Consider the following 18,783-nt stretch of genomic DNA (forward strand, 5'->3'; position numbering starts at 1 on the left):
TTTTGCACTTGTCTTTATTGAATTTCATCTTGTTGAATTCAGACCAAATCTCTAATTTGTCACAGTCATTTTGAATTCTAATACTGTCTGCAATCCCTTCCAGTTTGGTGGCATCCACAAATTTTATAAGTATGCTCTCCATTCTCTTATCCAAGTCATTAATGAAAATATTAACTAGTACTGGACCCAGGACTGAACCCTGCAGGACCCCACTAGATAAGCCCTCCCAGTTTGACAGCAAACCATTGGTAACTAGCAACAGAGGGTCCTGTGGCACCTTTAAGACTAACAGAAGTATTGGGAGCATAAGCTTTCGTGGGTAAGAACCTCACTTCTTCAGATGCAAGTAATGGAAATCTCCACAGGCAGGTATAAATCAGTATGGAGATAACGAGGTTAGTTCAATCAGGGAGGGTGAGGTGCTCTGCTAGCAGTTGAGGTGTGAACACCAAGGGAGGAGAAACTGCTTCTGTAGTTGGATAACCATTCACAGTCTTTGTTTAATCCTGATCTGATGGTGTCAAATTTGCAAATGAACTGGAGCTCAGCAGTTTCTCTTTGGAGTCTGGTCCTGAAGTTTTTTTGCTGTAAGATGGCTACCTTAACATCTGCTATTGTGTTGGTAACTACTTATTGAATACAGTCTTTCAATCAGTTGTGCACCCACATTACAGCAATTTTATCTAGACCACATTTCCTTAATTTGCTTATGAGAAGGTCATGTGGGACTATGTCAAAAGCCTTACTTAAATAAGATATCACATCTACTATTTCTCCCCTATCCACTAGTCCAGTAACCCTGTCAAAGAAGGAAGCTAGGGTGGTTTCGCATGATTTGTTCTTGACAAATTCATTCTGGCTATTCTTTATAACCCTATTATCCTCTAGGTGCTTGCAAACAGATTGTTTAATAATTTGTTCCAGTATCCAAGTTAGGCTGATGAGGTCTATAATTCCCTGGGTCCTCTTTGCTCCCCTGTGTATGAGCTACAGTCTGATGTCAAAGCTACAAATATCTGTATATGAGCTACAGACTAATGGAGCTTTGGGGAAAGAACAAGCTTCACAGCCACAGCAAGAGAAAGTTTAGATAACTAAGCAAATCACCAAAATGTACAAACAAGAAATCTCGCACAAAAATTCTTACCACACAGCCGAAAAAGCTACAAAGTAAAAATGGTCTAATTCAATAGTCAAACTTTAAAAGTGCACAACAGACATTTCATATTGAGGATTTTTATGTGGAATTAATTACAAGGCCAGAATTTAAAGATCAGAAAAAAGTTGCAGTTCTGGTGACTAAGTTTTTAAACTGTACATATCAGGCTTGCAAACTTACTGTACTCATCCACTTACTGGGGAAGATATGTTTTGCGGGCAATGGAGATCACTTTTCCCCCCCTTTTATCCCCCAACACCATTGTAAAGGAAGTGCAGCACAAAGCGCAGCTCCCCCATGGAAAAAGATGAGGGTTGGAAAGACCTCCATGACAACTCCGTCACCCTACAAAATTCTGAGTAAACAGAGTACCCAAGTACAGGTTGAAGCACAACCTATTGTTAAAGTTACAGAGTCCTCTTTGCGTGTCTAGTCAGCATTCCCGTTTAAGATAGCTGAAGGATAGAACAGCCAGCATATAAGCACACAGGTGCATGGTTACATGCCCCCCAAGGCAAAAGGCCAGCAGATTCTGACATGATTGCGATGCAATGCAAACTCTGAAGTCAAAGCACTGCTAACATCTCTCTGCAATGTACCCACAGGCTATTACTGCTCAATTTACAGATAAATATTCCTTCAGAAAACCAAACAAAAGGCACCATGCAGTGCTAAAGAAAAAGACCCAATCTACAGATATGATTAACAGCAACACAGTATCACACTTTTAAAAAATGACTTGTATCTTCAAAAAAAGAATTACCTTTCTCCCAACATGCTCAATATGCACTGTTGTGGTTTGCTAGATAAAGAGAGCTTGTTTAAAATCTAATGTCCATTTATGTGGCACTATCTAGATCTAAAATCTGTACAAGTGACACACCAAGACCCCAATCCTCAAGATCCAATGGGGAAGGTTGTCATGTGGGCAGAAGCCAAAAATGGCTTAAGGGCCAAATTGATTTGGGTTTTATGGGGCTGTTGTGAAGGTAAGGAATTGCCAGAACTCAATGCTCTCCTGCCACACACACTACTCCAGGGAACTGGGAGATACTGACGTACAACCCAAGAAGCCCTCTCCTCTGTTAATATAGCTTTTGGACCCCTATGTGCTGCTAGAGCAGATTAAAGGCACTGAAGATCTGGGTCCTAAGGAGTCTGAATATTAAGTGAAGATTCTAGACTTCACTGTATTCAGATCATGTCTAATATGACCAAGAGTAAATCTCAAAAAATAGTGTACCAGAATTGCTCCTTTAAATCGATATATCTATATAAACACAAGAAAGCCTTGTGCGCCAACATTAAGGGCTGACTTAAACCCCACAAAATATATACATTTACATTTAAAGAGTCTACTCTGGATTTAAATCTATTATGCCATTCTTCCTGGAATAGCAAAATAGGTCCATTACATTCAATTGCATGCAATAAGCAGTACAGAGTGAGTCAAGGATATGCTGAAGCTTTAAGAGTATCCTTTAATTTTGTTGCTTTAAAAATATTTAAAAAAAATCAGACAGTGCTAAATTTAATTTTACACATTTAGTTGCACTTTCATAAAGATGGTTCTTACATGCACACAAACATTCAGTTATTTCTGAAGGTTGTGACTTGACTCAAGAATTTTCATTGACAATTGTAGCACTAAACTGACAGAATTTTGTGCATTAAGGATTCCGTACTTAATGGTTCACAAGATAACTATTATTAAAACCATGACAGTGTAAGTGTCAGTCCACAAACTCCTGCTGAAATTGTTGCCATACTAAAAACATACGGTACTAAAAGAAGCTAATGGCTTAGTTGAGTATATTTCTCAACACTGCATATGTAAAACATTAATACCACACATGCTCATTTAAACAGTCTGAGGTAATATTACACAATAAATGCCAAAAATAAATTAAATTAATTTTATTTTTAAAGTTCAAGTGTACCCAACTAAATGCATTTTGTATAAATTGACATGCCAGGCAAGAATGTGTTTCAAGCTCAAATTCAAAGAGACTTTAAGAATTTAATTATGACAGGGTGCACTGTTCCTACCTAATCCCTGGCAAGTGAGCAGTTAATGAAGCTCACACAGGTGATTCAAGCAGCCATAAAAAAAAAAAAAAAAAAAAAAGACTGCCTGGGAGACGGCTGCTCTCTGAACCCAGCGCTGAGAGTCTGAGTTAAGAAACCCTGAGTGAAGGAATCTCGTCAACTTTTTCTGTAAACAAAATATGAAGTTCTCTGACTGGCTGACAGTGGTTTTTGTGCTGTACTGCTTTACGTTTACAGATGAGCGAAAGAAATGAGTAACTACTCCAGCCAGGATCAAGAGATTAGAATAATAGCAATAGCATAGCACTAAATGAACAAACCTTTATTTTTAATGCAGTGGTAGTTTTTTTTTATGAGTTTAGCTTGAAAAACTTCTCAATTGTTTACTAGGGTGGTGGAGAGAATGGAGTGGAGGAATGAGTTTGAACTGTGACTATCTGCAAAACTTTGAAGAAATTTTTCAGTTTCAGTAAATCTAGTCAAATTAAGGGTCTGGATCTTGATACTGAATACCCTCAAATCCCATTGTTTTCAATGGGAGTGAAAGCACCCATAACATCACAAGATTCTGGATCTTAGCAATTATCTTGGCCAAGGATGTTTTCTTCTGTGAACATTATATACAGAAACTGATGAAATATACATGAAACTTGTGTTTAAATCTGTTGCATCAGTTGTTCTCTGCATCATCAAATTATTAGATTGGAATGAAAAGATTTGTGTTATGCAGTGAGACAAGGTCAAAATAGATCGGTCTAATACAGTGGTTCTCTACCTTTTTGGGCTAAGGACCCATTTGTAAACATTGATGCCCAGTTACGACCCAATAAATAACTTTAGTGCAAAAAAAATCTAGCTTACTAAATATTTCTTAACCACAATATAGAACACGCATGTTTATGTAATACGTATTTAAGTGCACTGTGTGTACCACAGCAGCAAGCTCCTGTCCCCTGGGGCTGGCTGGGCATGGTCCTCGCTCCAGATGATGTGATGTTGCAGTGCTGCTCAGTTTTGGCTGGCTGGTCAGACCAAATCTGTGAGAACGGCACTGGTATCTGATGCAGGGGATTGCAGCATCATTCACTCAAATTTGGGGGGCTAGCCCCCCTTTCCCCCAGCTGCCCCTCCATCATGATGCTGCCTCTGCCTGCAGGAGCTGTGAAGCCAGTGCTCTGGGCAGAGGCAGCGTGCAGAGCTGCCCGGCCATGCCTCCACCTAGCAGCTGAGGAGGGGGATGTTGCTGCTTCCAGGGAGCCCCCAGGTGAACGCTGCCCAGAGCCCACCTCATGCCCCAACCCTCTGCCCCTTCCCACACCCCAACTCTTCTGCTGCTGCTGGGGGGAGGTGCGGAGCCAGGTAGGGAGCCTACCGGCCCTGCCAACCCTCTCTCCCCCCTGCAGGGTCGTCCGACACCCCCTCCCCAACACCCAGGAAGCCCCTCCTCCTCCCCCCCCCGAAGTTTTAGTCATGGGTATTTTTAGTAAAAATCATGGACAGGTTACGGGCTGTGAATTTTTGTTTACTGCCAGTGACCGGTCTGTGACTTTTACTAAAAATACCCGTGACTAAAACATAGCCTTAGTCACGACTGATGGGTTGAGAAACCTTGGTCTAATATAGACCCTTGGTAAAGAACGGCAAATTAAGGGGTTAAAGTAAAGTTATTTGATGGCTTTAACTTTACAGTATCAATGCAAATAATTGGCTTTTAAATTGAAATGCAGCATTCAAGTCTCTGCCCTAATACTGCACGAAGGAGCATGAAACGTTATTCAAATATACTTCCTGTTTTTTTGGCATAACAATTTCTAAAAGAAAATAATGCTTATTATTGCAGTTCTCAATATAGTGTCTAAAATGTGTAAGAGGAAGCATCAAGCAAGAATTCTGGCTGTGTCTGGGTAAGAACATTTCTGCATGCTGCTGGTTTTTCTTGTAATGCTGTCTCTTTGCCCTAAGCATATTTAAATTTACAAAGGAAATCCTATTAGAAAGTCTGATTACTAATCTATTCACATCTAAAACATTTTGAAAGAACGTTTTCAAATAAGAAGTTAAACAGGACACTTAAGATACACAAACAGTTAACTGAAATTTTCAAATCTGGATACTTGAATTTAGACACCTAAATCCATAGTTAGGTACCTAAGTGGTCAGAGCCCTAATGTCTTCCACTGAAATCAAATAGGAGCTTTAGTAACTAGCCCTTTAAAGTCACACCACTCGGGTGCCTAAATATAAATTAAGATGCAGTTTAAGCACTCAGGTTAGAAGTAATAGGACAAAATTTGTGATCTATTAAAAAAAGAAACCAGCATACAACATGTCTCTGGTGGGAAGTCAGAAGCCAACAATTCACAGGGTACACTTGTCCTACAAGTCACAGCTGGAGAACCCACCTAATACAGCATGTACCTCTGTTACTCAGACAGCATCAGCATGACCCACTCTAAACTGCAGTTGCTCTGTTTGCTTTCTATCATCTCAGTACTGATGTTAACAACATGGCAGTTGTATTATCAAAAACAGTGCTTTGAAGCAAACCAAAAATTCTGCTAGGAATGTGAATACTGGAATTTGAATTTTCATTATTAAGGACAATTTACAACTTTCAATTTTCATGAGATATGGACCTATTGGAAAGTTTGTGGAGCACTGTGTGAAAAGGAATCAGGATGGCTTCCTCGGTACTGCACACTAGTTAATGAATAAGGCTCCGTCTTTGTCACAGAGGTTGCAGAAGTCATGGACTCCATGACTTTCCACAACCTCAGTGACTTCTGCGGCGGCCAGCGTGGCTGAACCCAGGACTGCCCAGGCAGCCAGCTGCACCGGCGGGTCTTGGGGCGACTGGTCCTGTGGGCATCCAGCTGCACCGGCCACTGTAGGTGCGGCCCCAACAGTCACAGGTGCGGCTGGCCCCGGGGACCACCTGAGCAGCGGTCCTGGGGGTGGCCAGAGCAGTCGTTTCTCAGCAGCCCCCAGCAGCTGGTGCTGCCACCCCTTCCCCCCCCAGCAGCGGCTCCCTGGGGCACCCTCCACCAGCAGCAGGGCCCTCCCCCCACAAGATTTAGCCAGGGGTATTTATAGTATAAGTCATGGATAGGTCATGGACCATGAATTTTTGTTTATTGCCCGTAACCTGTCCATTACTTTTATTAAAAATACCTGTGACTAAACCATAGCCTTATTAATGAATACTCAAGAGGCAAAAAATTGAGAAGAGGGGGTGTAAGGTCAAGACTGAAGTGCATTGGCAGTGCTGCTTGAGGAACTTGTGCACCACCTGTCCACAACTGTGCATTATATCCTTTACTTCCAATGCTTCTTAGCCCATTCTCAGGTTGTTTAAAAGGCATTAAAAACTGCATGCACACAAAAATTCATGCACCATTCTTTTCTTGCCACTATACCTAAGGATTTTTAGTAAAACTTTTGTCACAATGGTTACCACATAGGCAGCCAGCACTATCAGGATTCACACACTAAAAACTGTAGAATAGGCTATTGCTGATCCTTTATGTGGTAAACATTTTCACAACCTTGCCATTAGTAATCAGCTCATTTGGTGACTTTAAGGCCCTTTTTAAAAATAAATAAATAAATAAATACCTACCAAATGGATTCCCCTCCATTGGGAAGTAATGTAAATCCTGGAGAAGCAAACACTCCCAGTGGGGAACTAGCTGCATTTGGGTGTGGGGGAGCTAACAGAGAATTGATTCAAATCATCCAGGTAGTTGCTTCCGAAGTTGTTTCTGCAGCACTGAGAAGCTTACTAAGTGTAGTGGGTTGTCTAGAGCCAGGACATGCGTGATGCTGGCAGACCAGGAGCCAGCTCATGCCAAGGCCCAAGAACTCACTAAACACTGACAAATGCATAGCTGGAAACCAGTCTGGCTCACCTAGTATAGTTAGATATCCGTGTTATAAGAATGTGCTTAGATTTTATGGAATGCTTATAGAATGCTGCATGTATTAATCCTACTTATAATATCTGTATCCCATGGTATAAAGTTATACTGTGTGTTTGCACTTTAAACCTCTGTCAGTGTAACACACTAAACAGGAAAAGAAGCATTAATTAGGGTAAAGTGCTCATCCTGCACACAAGATGACCCACTGAAGGCAAAGAAGGCATTGTGTAGTGTCACAGGACAGAAACCTTGCTGATTGCATGCCTCACTCCCTCCAAGAGGAGGAGATCTGTGCATGAACTAATGCCATCAGCTTGTTTTCTGGGCTGAAGGGGCTAACAATCCATGGACAAGGAGAAACTGGGATCTGTATGCTGTCTGGACTCTGAGAGGCAAAGATTCCTAAACATAAGAGATGCCCATGCTGACTGGCATGGGTCTGCCCTACAGGACATATAGAACCGATTATAAAAGTTTCTATTATCTTTTAAAATCTGAAACTAACTAATTTGTGCATGTGTGTCTCCAGTTTTAACCTTGTAAATAATTATTTCTTTTCTTAATTAATAAATCTTTAGTGAGTTTATTACAGGACTGGCTACAAGCATTGTCTTTGGTTTGAGATCTGAATACAACTGAGTTGGGTTAAGTGGCTGGGTCTCTGGGACTGGGAGTAACCAAAATACTATTGTGATTTTTGGTGTAAAGTGACCATCTATCACACAGTTTCTCCCCCCCCACCCACCCTTGGGCATTCCAGTCTATCTGTGACTCCCTGGTAAGACTGTTTTAGTGCTTTAGGAGTTCACACTTGTTACTGAGTTGGTGAAATCTAACTACAGAACACACAACCAGTTTGGGTTTCTGCCCTGATTTTTGACAATCTGCACTGAGGTTGGCACTCATGGCAGCGAGCCACTCCAGACAGCATAACACTATGAACAGATTGCAAGACTGGAGAGCAACAAAGCTGGCAGGAATGAGTGTGACCAGCACCAGATGGAGATTGCAGGGGCAGGGTGTGAAAGTGAGTCCCTTCTGTCCCATGCTGCATGGGTATCTATAGGGGGAATTTGGTGGGATTCAGGGAACTTGCCCATTTTTCCTCTAGGGAGGAATTAAGGGAGAGAAGGGTGGTCATTTACCCCTCATTCCCTCACAAGAGGTCAGGAGAAATCAAACCGTACTATTTTAAGGACCACGGCTTGGTTTAACTATGACTGGGTGGAGGGTGGTGACAGAAACTGGAATCCGGTGGGACATTCCATATCATATGATATGATTAGAATGGATGACGCCACGAGGCTTGGGGGTTTCCACACTGACAGTGGCCCATTCATTCCACAGCATGCCCGCCAGAGGCCTGAATCTTATAATGACATTTGAAAGAAAGCAGGTGTTTCGAAGCATCTGGAAATTTCAGCATGCTTGCAAAATATGCTTTGGGGCCTATACAGCCCGCAATTGCCACAGCAGTTGGGGAAGTCTGCAGTGAGGAAACAGAATGTGGGATAAGTCAGGTGCTGCCTGCAGATCCCTGGGGGCAGGAGCAGGGTATAGGGACTAACGTACAGGAAGGGGTGTGGGGGCAAGCTGAACATGGGGGTTGGACAAGAGCACCATCTCTGGCTAAAATGGAGGTTTAGAAGGATGCTCCTTTGGGATTACCCTAAACAAGACAGATAGGGCATTTTTGTGGGGTGGGTTTACTGCAGGGTTTATTATCTCCTTTACCAGTGAAAGAAGTCATGTGATGCCAAAAATTTGAAGTCCTTAGTGGGAATGGATCCCATGTGGAAAGAAAGATGGCACAACAATTAAAGAATAGGCTAGCAGGGCCATTCAACCCTTTACATATATAAACAATGTGAATGTCTCCCCTAGGCTTGGTCCCTAAGACAGGTGATATTGCTTAATTCACCACCTATCAGAACCACGGAGTGGCTCAGTTAACGATGGAATAGACCAGGCCTTGTGTTCCATGCACTACTCCTCCATTGAAAAGACTCTGTGCATGGGTAGGTATTGTGGCCCAGGGCCACTGATGGCCAATTGTGATATTGTCTGCTTTTCAATTGCTGACGGTGCACCCTTCTGACTTTAATCTTTTGGATTTCTCTTTCAAAGGACAATTTGATAAAGCTACGCCCAGGGGATTGGGCAATATCCTGTTCAGCATTTGAGAAATTTAGTACAATGTTACACTGGGCAGTGATGTGGGAAACTGGTTTATGGCAGGTAGTGCATTACTTAGATGACATTTTATTTGCGGGTACTAAGGAACCTTGGTACATGATGGCTGTCAGATCAGTGGTTCTGCGAACATTATGGAGCTATGAGAGAAGTTTTAATGATTTTGTGCAATTTCAGGAGCAGGAGGGCCTGGCACTGATATGGCCCATTACATGGGAATGGGTGCTGTAGCACATGGTTTTAGCAACTGGCTTCATCAACCATCTCCACTTGCCTTGGTTCTTATATTTGTCAGTAGGCTGAATAGTTACCAAGGTTCTTGTCATGGGATTTTAGTTCAGAGGTTTCTAGCCAGGTAATCTTGAAGCACCAACTCTAGACAGAATACATGTTGTCCCATCACTATTAATAACACTTAGGGATCTGGCGTGGATCCTAGAGCCCACATATCTTTGTGGACAAGAGATGACCTTGTTCAAGGAGGCATTTCTGGTAGTGTTTTTTTGGAGTTTTTAAGATATACGAACTAGTACCTGGGTCCTGTAGGGATTCTTCTGGAAGGGTTTTGGATCTGAGGGCTATATGTTGGGAGGGATGATCAGTGCTATTAATGTTGAGGAGGATGAAGATGGATCAAGGCGGGCAGGGTGAACCTATTATTCTACAGGAGGGTGGATCTGCCCTGTGGAGGGTGTGAGGGCATACATGGTAATAAGGCCAGGGATGGACAGGTCCTTCTTGGTTCATGTGACGGGAGTCCCCTCACAATATATTGGTTTGTTCAAGTTTTAAGATAAGGACTGATGATGTTGAGGCTTCCGGCACGCGAATTTGGTTCCCACTCGTTCAGGATCAGAGCGGCACCAGCAATGGTCCAGATGGGCCTGGGAGCTACAATTGGGCGTTGACATTCTGAAGCATACAGAACGTACATGAGATCTCAGGTGGAGAATCAATGTCAATTTTCCTTTGTATTTGCATTCCAGATGCTGGCAGATGGTGGTGTGGCTCTGCAGGCACAGTATTGGTTACTGGGCACATAGGCATGCTTCCAAGTTGTCTGGAGATTCACAGCTGGGCCTCAGTGGTGAAGCAGTCCTGAGCTAGCATGGGAGGAGAGGCATGTTATGGGACCAGCTCCTGCCCTGCGGAGGATGCGAGGACATACATTGTTCCCAGATTTGGAATGTGTAAAGGGGTGGACTTAATGCTCAGAGCTAAGAGGGACTTCAGGTGGACCCTGGAACTTCTTCTAGGAATACAAATTATTTCGTTGGACATGTTGCAATGCAGGGTGTGGTGGGAAGCAGTGAAGCCCCCTTGCATCAACAAGGCTAGGAGGGATGTGAACAGGGAGATGGCCAAATTCATACATGGCATTAGGAGGAGGGGGGGTCAGTAATTTCTCATCTGGACATAGCATATGGGGCACCAGAATAATTCAGGGGGGTATGGGGTCTACCTGTCAGATTTGGGAACTGACACGCTTTTGGTCAATACTAAAAAGGGCATTAGTAGATGTCTGGGAATCCGGCTAGGTATGGAAGGCAGCCAAGTTAATTGCTGGCGCTTCGTTGGGATGTCCAGTGCAGGTATTCCATAGGGAAGGGATAGGGTGATCAGATAAAATGGATTGGTAAAGGATTTAAATGAGATATTCTTTAAAGGAGAAGAAACAGTGGGGTTTGAGGCTTCTATGACTGGTACGGCTGGGAATCAAGCCCCCCTTTATAATCATCTTAAATCCCCATTCTAGGGGGAAAATGGCGAGGTCCCAGCAGTGGGTTGGCTGTGGACCAGGGTGGGTAAAGGGGGAAAGCTGACAGCAGACCTACCCATAGGTATTTGTAAATGATTATGTAATTACCTGCACTGTACATTTTTATTTTCTGGATTCTCCCTGAGATTTAGAAATAAATATGACACCATGCAAGAGAAAAGTCCTATTACAGACACCCCATTTGTTCCCCAGATCAAACCAAAGTTTTCCTTGTAGCTTCAAAGATGCAACTTTTAAAATATAAAGATGGACAACACATGCATATAAGATTCTTTAAAATAATAGAACTTTTGTGAGTCAGAACAATGCAATGCTACATCTCACAACCCAGATGTGTGGCAGTTGCTATGGTAATTTTGTACAGCAAAATATGAAGTTTTATGTAATCTATTTATCAACACTATTTAAAACAAGATTATATCATGCACTTCCCCCTTTTGGAAGCTTTATGGAGTGTATTTAATACTGTGTGCATGGACCTTTTCTGGATTTATGTTGTCCACCATTCTAAAGTCAAATATACATATATAAAAAAGGATCATAAAGAAACAAAAGGCATAATACATAAAAAAAATCCTACAAGTAATTCCCCAACCCCACCCAAAAAGTCCTACACTTCTTTTTTTATTACTTCTTCAACCTTCTAAAGGATATCATTCTGGTTTTACTGGGAAAAAATCACCAAAAGTCAAAGATGGTTGGACTCTACTTTCTCAGCCTTTAATGGAAGGGGCAGTGGTGCTGAATCTTTAACACCACCTTTTTCCTCTTGAATGTTTCCCAAGAGTTAGATAAGTATTAAAACGTAACAGCTTGAATAAGCCACTTTTTGCAATTAATCACATTTCACTTGCTTTGATTCTCTGATGTCATAGTTATACAAAGTTCTCAAGTAACCCATAGAGTCTTTAAACAGCAGGACAGATAAGAAGAAACTTCTAAAAAGTTTTTCAGGCTTTTAATCATCATACAACAGCAAAAAGGGGACTACACCTCTTTTACCTGTTAGGTCACCTTTAACAGAACACACAATCTACAGGCAGAATCAGTCAAGCCCCATCTCTGCTGTGGAGGATTGTTCCCTGATGTACATTCGTCTTTTGTTCAGTGTAGCTGCAAGAGTCCTAAGCTACTGGGCTTCCATCACTTTATTCCCCAAGCTAAGAAATCTAATTGTTAAGACATTCGCCAAGATATTCAGCCTAAATTTTCCATGTTAATGAGACTATGATGTGGTGCTGCTCTTTTCTTCCTCTGTGAGTTACATACATGGGAATCTCCTAATGGCAGAGGTGTTCACTTACACAACAGAAAACTGACTTAACTGAATTGTTTTTCATGGGTAAGAAAGGGTGTTCTTTCCTTCTCACTTGTTCCAAATACATGAAGGGAGATGCTCAGTAACAGGAGGTTTACTACACATTACAATGTTTAGTATTTCAACATTAGCCAACTAAAATGTTTATAATTGACATATATAGCAGACATGAAATTTGAACAGATTGCTAAATGAAAGATTACAATATTTGGATTTAAGCCATCTTACTTCTAACAGTGACTTGCACAAAAACAGTCTATTTTTTTTACATCAAGAATCACAAATTCCCCAGTGGGGAATTTATTAAAAGCGAACATCTTACTCTGGAACACACCTTACCTTTTCTGTTGATATGAGCTGAGGCCAATACTTGTGTCAGTCTGTAACAAGAAGAACGAACAGTTAAGGTTGCAATGCTTGATATCAAATATGTTTTCCATATTAAACAATACAATGCTAACAAGTAATTAGAACAGTCTTTTAAAAGACAAAGGCAAGTTCTGAGTCTCTTGGCAGGAAGTCCAAGTCAGTATCTGCCAACTGTCTACCTCCAAGGATATCAACAAATCAAGCAACTAACAAACACCAAAGCACCCTGCAATTCAGGAATCAAGCAGTAAGTAATGATTCCTGAAATCTTAGGAACATGGAAAACTAGGAGGTATGTAGCAGTTCAGGAAGATTGAAAAGGGAGGACGGGAAAAAAAAATCAGAAAGGGCAACATTTTATGGGCCAGAAGGAGAGGAAAGTATGGCCCCTCTAACCTACCAAGAGCTAACGTGGGGGTAAGAAGTGCTTACAAAGGGCATTGTATAAATCAAACAAAAGTCAAACATAAGTTGCAGAAATTGAAAGAAACTTCAGTTAGCAAATAGGATTGAGCTTTAAGTTTCCAATACTATATCAGAAAACAAAGTTTAAAAAGCACATTTAACCACTAAAAGTAATATACTAATGATAACCCCCAAACAAAACTTGTTATGGAGTCCTTTTAAGGATACAGTCTCTGAAAAGCAAAAATATTCACTATTAAGGAACTATGAATTTTTGCTTTACAAATCTCATGAATGCCGCCATTAAACCAGGATGTCAAGAGTACACAATAAAGAGTACTCTTTTCCCTTTTGTGTATCCATAGTTTAAAAAAAAAAAACACACCTTGACATTTTTGAAATCTTTTGGTTTTATAGGACTGCAATTGGTGCAAAAATGGCAAACTAGATCATATGCAAGTCAAGGATTTATTTGCAAATTCACTTGCTAGACCCTGGTACCAGCTAACAAGCTTTAAAAAACAACAAACATACATCTTGAAGTATTACAGAGGCAACCTGCCTCCTAAAGTTAAATCAAATTGTGCTTTCCAGCAACAAGGAATCATACTGTAGTTTATTTTACTACACAGCATACTTTGGGTTGATTGACAAATTGAACTACTACTTACTTTTCTGGCAAAAAATAACTACCTTTGTACTATACAGTTGTGGTCTATAGCTTGTAAGATTTATTCTCTCTCTTAAAACCAAATCAAACTAAACTCTGAGCTATGATGTCTGAAAGGCTCTAAGAATTGGTACACAGCTTACTCAGGCTTGTCTAGAAAATTTAATTGTTGCTGAAAGCCCAGATCCAATCTATCTTCCCCCTCCCCAGTCAGAGATGTCTAATCAAAGTGCTAACAGACAACACATTCAGATAAAAGCCTTGGCAACAGGTAAGCCCAGCAGAACATTTGTTGGTAGTCCTCTACCCCATTCTTCCAAGGCATGATTTGCATGGGTGACATCAGCTAGACCCATCCCCTTCCACAATGACCAGCAGGTGTTCTGCTGTTCCCTCGGGTCCTTTTCTTCCTCTACTCCTGAGGAAGTACATGCATAGCAACCCTTTTCTGTGACTGGCAGTACAGCGCTGTTGTGCTAGATATTCAACCCAACCACAAGTCCTCAATTGCACCCAGTCCGGAAGGAAGCAAAATTGACAACAGCTCAGAAAGCACTTTGCTTGTCCTAGAGATCTGGGCAATAGGAGAGTATCAGTCCAAGTATTGTACAAGCTTGAGTCCATTAAACAGCACCATCAATATTATAATATCTTCTATTCAAAAGCTTTAACTAAGCATCACCTATGTCTGAGGAGTGTTAAAATTATCATCATCAATGGATGAACTGAAGTACAGAGATGCTGACTAGCCAACAGTCATACTGACCAACAGTCTGGGATAGAACCCAGAGAAGGAAGTTGCTCACCTTGTGCAATAACAATGGTTCTTTGAGATATAGGTCTCTATGGGTGCTCTACTCTGGGTTTATCTACGCCCCTGCGCCTCTAATCAGAGAATTTAGGTAGCAGTGTCTGTTCTGCCCACACATGAGCCCTCCTTCATGGCTATCTAGCACTGCATGGGTGAACCACCCTCAGTTCCCTCTCTACCGCAGAACCCCTCATCAAGAACTCCAAAGTAGAAGGGAGGAGGGACCCATAGGGACACATCTTGAAGAACCATTATTACTGCACAAGGTGAGTAACTTCCTCTGTGAGTAGTGTCCCTATGGGTGGTCCTCTGTAGGTGACTTCACAGCAGTATCCCTCATGGGAGGGCTGGGGCTTCAGAGTGCAGTCTATTATAGACGATAGTATTGTGTAGCCAAAGATGGCATCAGAGGCTGAATCTTGAGTGATCATGTAGTGTTTCTCGAAAGTATGAGCAGAGGCCCAGGTCGCTGCCCCGCAGATTTCTGAGATGAGAACATCTTTAACAAATGCGACTGAGGTAAAAATGGATCTCATGGAGTACGTGCAGATTCCTGACTGGGGTAGCAGGTTACACTCATGGGAACAGTGGTTAATGCAATTGGAGACCAATTTGGAGAGTCTTTCAGCGGATATTGCAGAATCTTTCGGTGTTTCCATGAATGAAAGGAAGAGTTTAGGAGACTTCCTGAAGTCCTTAGTCCTGTCCACATAAAACACTCAGGATCTCCTAACATCAAGTGTATGAAGTATTGCCTCCCTGTTGTCACAATGTGGTTTTGGGGAAAAAGTGGGGAGGTGAATGAACTGGTTCACAGGGAAGGACAAGATTACCTTGGGAAGGAATTTTGGGTGCTACCACAGGGTGATTGTCTTAAAAAAAAAAAAAAAAAAGACCGTGAACAGTGGCTGCGCCATCGATGCCGCTATTTCCCCTGTTCATCGTTTTGAGTCATGCCCTCAAGAAATGCTGCCTTCATGCACAGGCAGTGGTGCTGGAACAATTTTTATAGTGGGGGTGGTGAAGGCGGAAACCATGTATTTGGGTTGTTATTACTACTTCAACATAGGGGGCAGCACCACCCCCAGTTCCAGCACCTATGTGGACAGGTGTAGGAGAGAACAAGTGGCTACAGGTTCAAAGGGTGGTCTAGCTAGGGTTTTCAGAACCAGATTGAGATCCCACATTGGAGTGGGTGGTCTAATGTGCAGGAAGACATTTCCCATGCCCTTGAAGAATGTGTGTGTTGGATGGGCAAATACTCAGCATCCGTCCACCCGATGGTGTAAGGCTGAATTATGGTTGCTAGATGTACTTTAAGTAAGCTAAGATAGAGACCAGTCCTTTTAAGGTCTAGAATATAGTATAGGATCAAAAGGAGGGAGGAAGATATCAGAGCTATTTGTTTGGAATTGCACCAAATTTGGAATAATTTCCACTTCTGCGGGTAAGTGAGAGGAGTTGTCAATTTCCTAATGCGCAGTAACACCTCTTTCACCTACTCGGAGCATTTGCTTTTTAAACTTTGGAACTATGAAGGAGCCAAACCTGGAGCTGGAGGTTCTGAAGGTTGAGGTGAAGGATCCATCTGTCATTTTGGGAGAGCAGGTGATGAATGGACTGAAGACGAATTGGAGGACACACTGTCAGCTGTCCAAAGTATGGGTACCACACTTGCCTCAGCCAAGAGGAGGCAATCTGTGACTTTTGCTCTGTCTTTCTGTATCCTTAATAGCACCTTTGACATGAGAGGAAATGGAGGAAAGGTATAGAGCAGCTCCCTGCCCCATGGGAAAATGAGAACATCTCCTAGAGACTGTTTCCCCAGTCCGGCTCTGGAGCAGTAGCAGACATTTCTTGTTGCAGTAAGTAGAAAACAGGTCTATTGTCAGGGCTCCCGATAGATTGAATATGCCATGAAGCACTGCTGGGTTCATCTCCCATTCGTGGTTGTATGAGAAATTCTGATGGTCTGTCTGCTGTCACCCGTGGCAGGTAAGCAGCTGAAATGAGTACATTGTGGTGGATGCACGAATTCCAAAGTTACAGTGCTTCCACGGAAAGGGAAGGTGATCTGGCACCCCTTTGGTGATTTATGTAAAACATGCACACTAAATTGTCTGTCATGACATTTGTGTGAGAAAGTGTGTACTGGCATTTCTGACAGCTCTTAATTCCAAAAGATTGATATGGAGTACCAATTCTGTGGGAGGCCACTTTCCCTGGACTTGCAGTTGTTTAGGTGGGCTCCCCAGCCTATTAGAGAGGCATCTGTTGTTAGAATCAGTGTTGGTTGCATGAACTGGATGCCTGCACGGATGTTGGATGGTTCTTTCCATCAGTGCAGGGAGCGTTTGACCCTGGAGGGCATCAACAGCCACTTGTTTAGCCTGTCCTTGTTCGGAGAGTAGACAGATCTGAGGCATATCTGTAAACATCTCATGTCAAAAGTGCGCGTGGGATCACAAAGAAGCTAGAGGCAATTCTTGGCTGGTGTTGATGGGCTGACCCAGACTGTCTATGAGACTCATCAGGGCATTGAATCTGTGCAGCAAAAGGAATGTTCTCACTTACATTCCGCCAAGTTAAGCCCCAATAAACTCCAGACGTTGTACGGGGGTCAAGGTTGGTTTCTGTTTATTGAGGTGTAGGCCCAGTTGCACAAATATGTGCATGGTCCTCTGGGTGGCTTGCAGGGTGTCTTCGAAAGAATGAACCTTGAGAAGGCAGTCATTATTTACCCATACCTGGACAATGCCTAATGTTCGTAGATATGTCACTATGATGGAGAGGACCTGGGAGAATATCCTGGGTGCGGACAAGGCCGAATGGGAGCATTCTGTATTGACAATGGTCCCGCTCAAAGGTAAATTGGTGGAATCTCCTGTGGGATGGTCAGACTGAAATGTGGGAGTAGACATCTTGTAGGCTGAGGGCCGAGAACCAATCTCCTTGCTCCAGAGATGGAATAATGACTGCTAGTGTAACCATCTTGAAATTCTGTGCCTTCACATATCTGTTTAGTGCCCTTATATCTAGTATGGGTCTTCAACCTCCCTCTCTCTTGGGGATCAGGAAATATCTGGAATAAAACCCCTTGCCTTTGAGATGAGTAGGGACTAGTACCATGGACCCTAGGCATAACTCGTGATCTATTTCCTGACTTAATAGTCTCTCATGAGAAGGGAGGGATGTGAAGTGGATCAAGTAACCCTTGGAGATAATCTCCAAGACCAACCTGTCATAGAATCATAGAATATCAGGGTTGGAAGGGACCTCAGGAGGTCATCTAGTCCAACCCCCTGCTCAAAGCAGGACCAATCCCCAACTAAATCATCCCAGACAGGGCTATGTCAAGCCTGACCTTAAAAACCTCTAAAGAAGGAGATTCCACCACCTCCTTAGGTAACCCATTGCAGTGCTTCACCACCCTCCTAGTGAAAAAGTTTTTCCTAATATCCAACCTAAAACTCCCCCACTGCAACTTGAGACCATTACTCCGTGTTCTGTCACCTGGTACCACTGAGAACAGCCTAGCTCCATCCTCTTTGGAACCCCGTTTCAGGTAGTTGAAAGCAGCTATCAAATCCCCCCTCATTCATCTCTTCTGCAGACTAAATAATCCCAGTTCCCTCAGTCTCTCCTCATAAATCACGTGCCCCAGCCCCCTTATCATTTTTGTTGCCCTCCGCTGGACTCTTTCCAATTTTTCCACATCCTCCTTGTAGTGTGGGGCCCAAAACTGGACACAGTACTCCAGATGAGGCCTCACCAATGCCGAATAGAGGGGAATGATCACATCCCTCAATCTGCTGGCAATGCTCCTACTTATACAGCCCAAAATGCCGTTAGCCTTCTTGGCAACAAGGACACACAGTTGACTCATCCAGCTTCTCGTCCCCTGTAACCCCTAGGTCCTTTTCTGCAGAACTGCTGCCTAGCCACTCGGTCCCTAGTCTGTAGCAGTGCATGGGATTCTTCTGTCCTAAGTGCAGGACTCTGCACTTGTCCTTCTTGAACCTCATCAGATTTCTTTTGGCCCAATCCTCTAATTTGTCTAGGTCCCTCTGTATCCTATCCTTACCCTCCAGCATATCTACCACTCCTAC

The 18,783-nt window shown here is 42.7% G+C and overlaps 1 protein-coding gene across 3 annotated transcripts in view; it reads right to left on the minus strand.

Moving 5' to 3' along the window:
* The window catches only part of TMEM131 (transmembrane protein 131), a 168,681-nt gene that overhangs the window by 97,743 nt on the left and 52,155 nt on the right, over positions 1–18,783 (minus strand). For all 3 annotated transcript variants that reach the window (XM_024213327.2, XM_026648053.1, XM_026648049.1), the window contains exon 3: positions 12,759–12,799. In XM_024213327.2, the coding sequence (XP_024069095.2) occupies positions 12,759–12,799 (41 nt within the window). The remainder of the gene's footprint in view (positions 1–12,758; positions 12,800–18,783) is intronic.

The sequence above is a fragment of the Terrapene carolina genome, unplaced genomic scaffold (assembly GCF_002925995.2).
Source record: "Terrapene carolina triunguis isolate 2854851 unplaced genomic scaffold, T_m_triunguis-2.0 Scaffold21, whole genome shotgun sequence".
Classification (NCBI taxonomy): domain Eukaryota; kingdom Metazoa; phylum Chordata; order Testudines; family Emydidae; genus Terrapene; species Terrapene triunguis.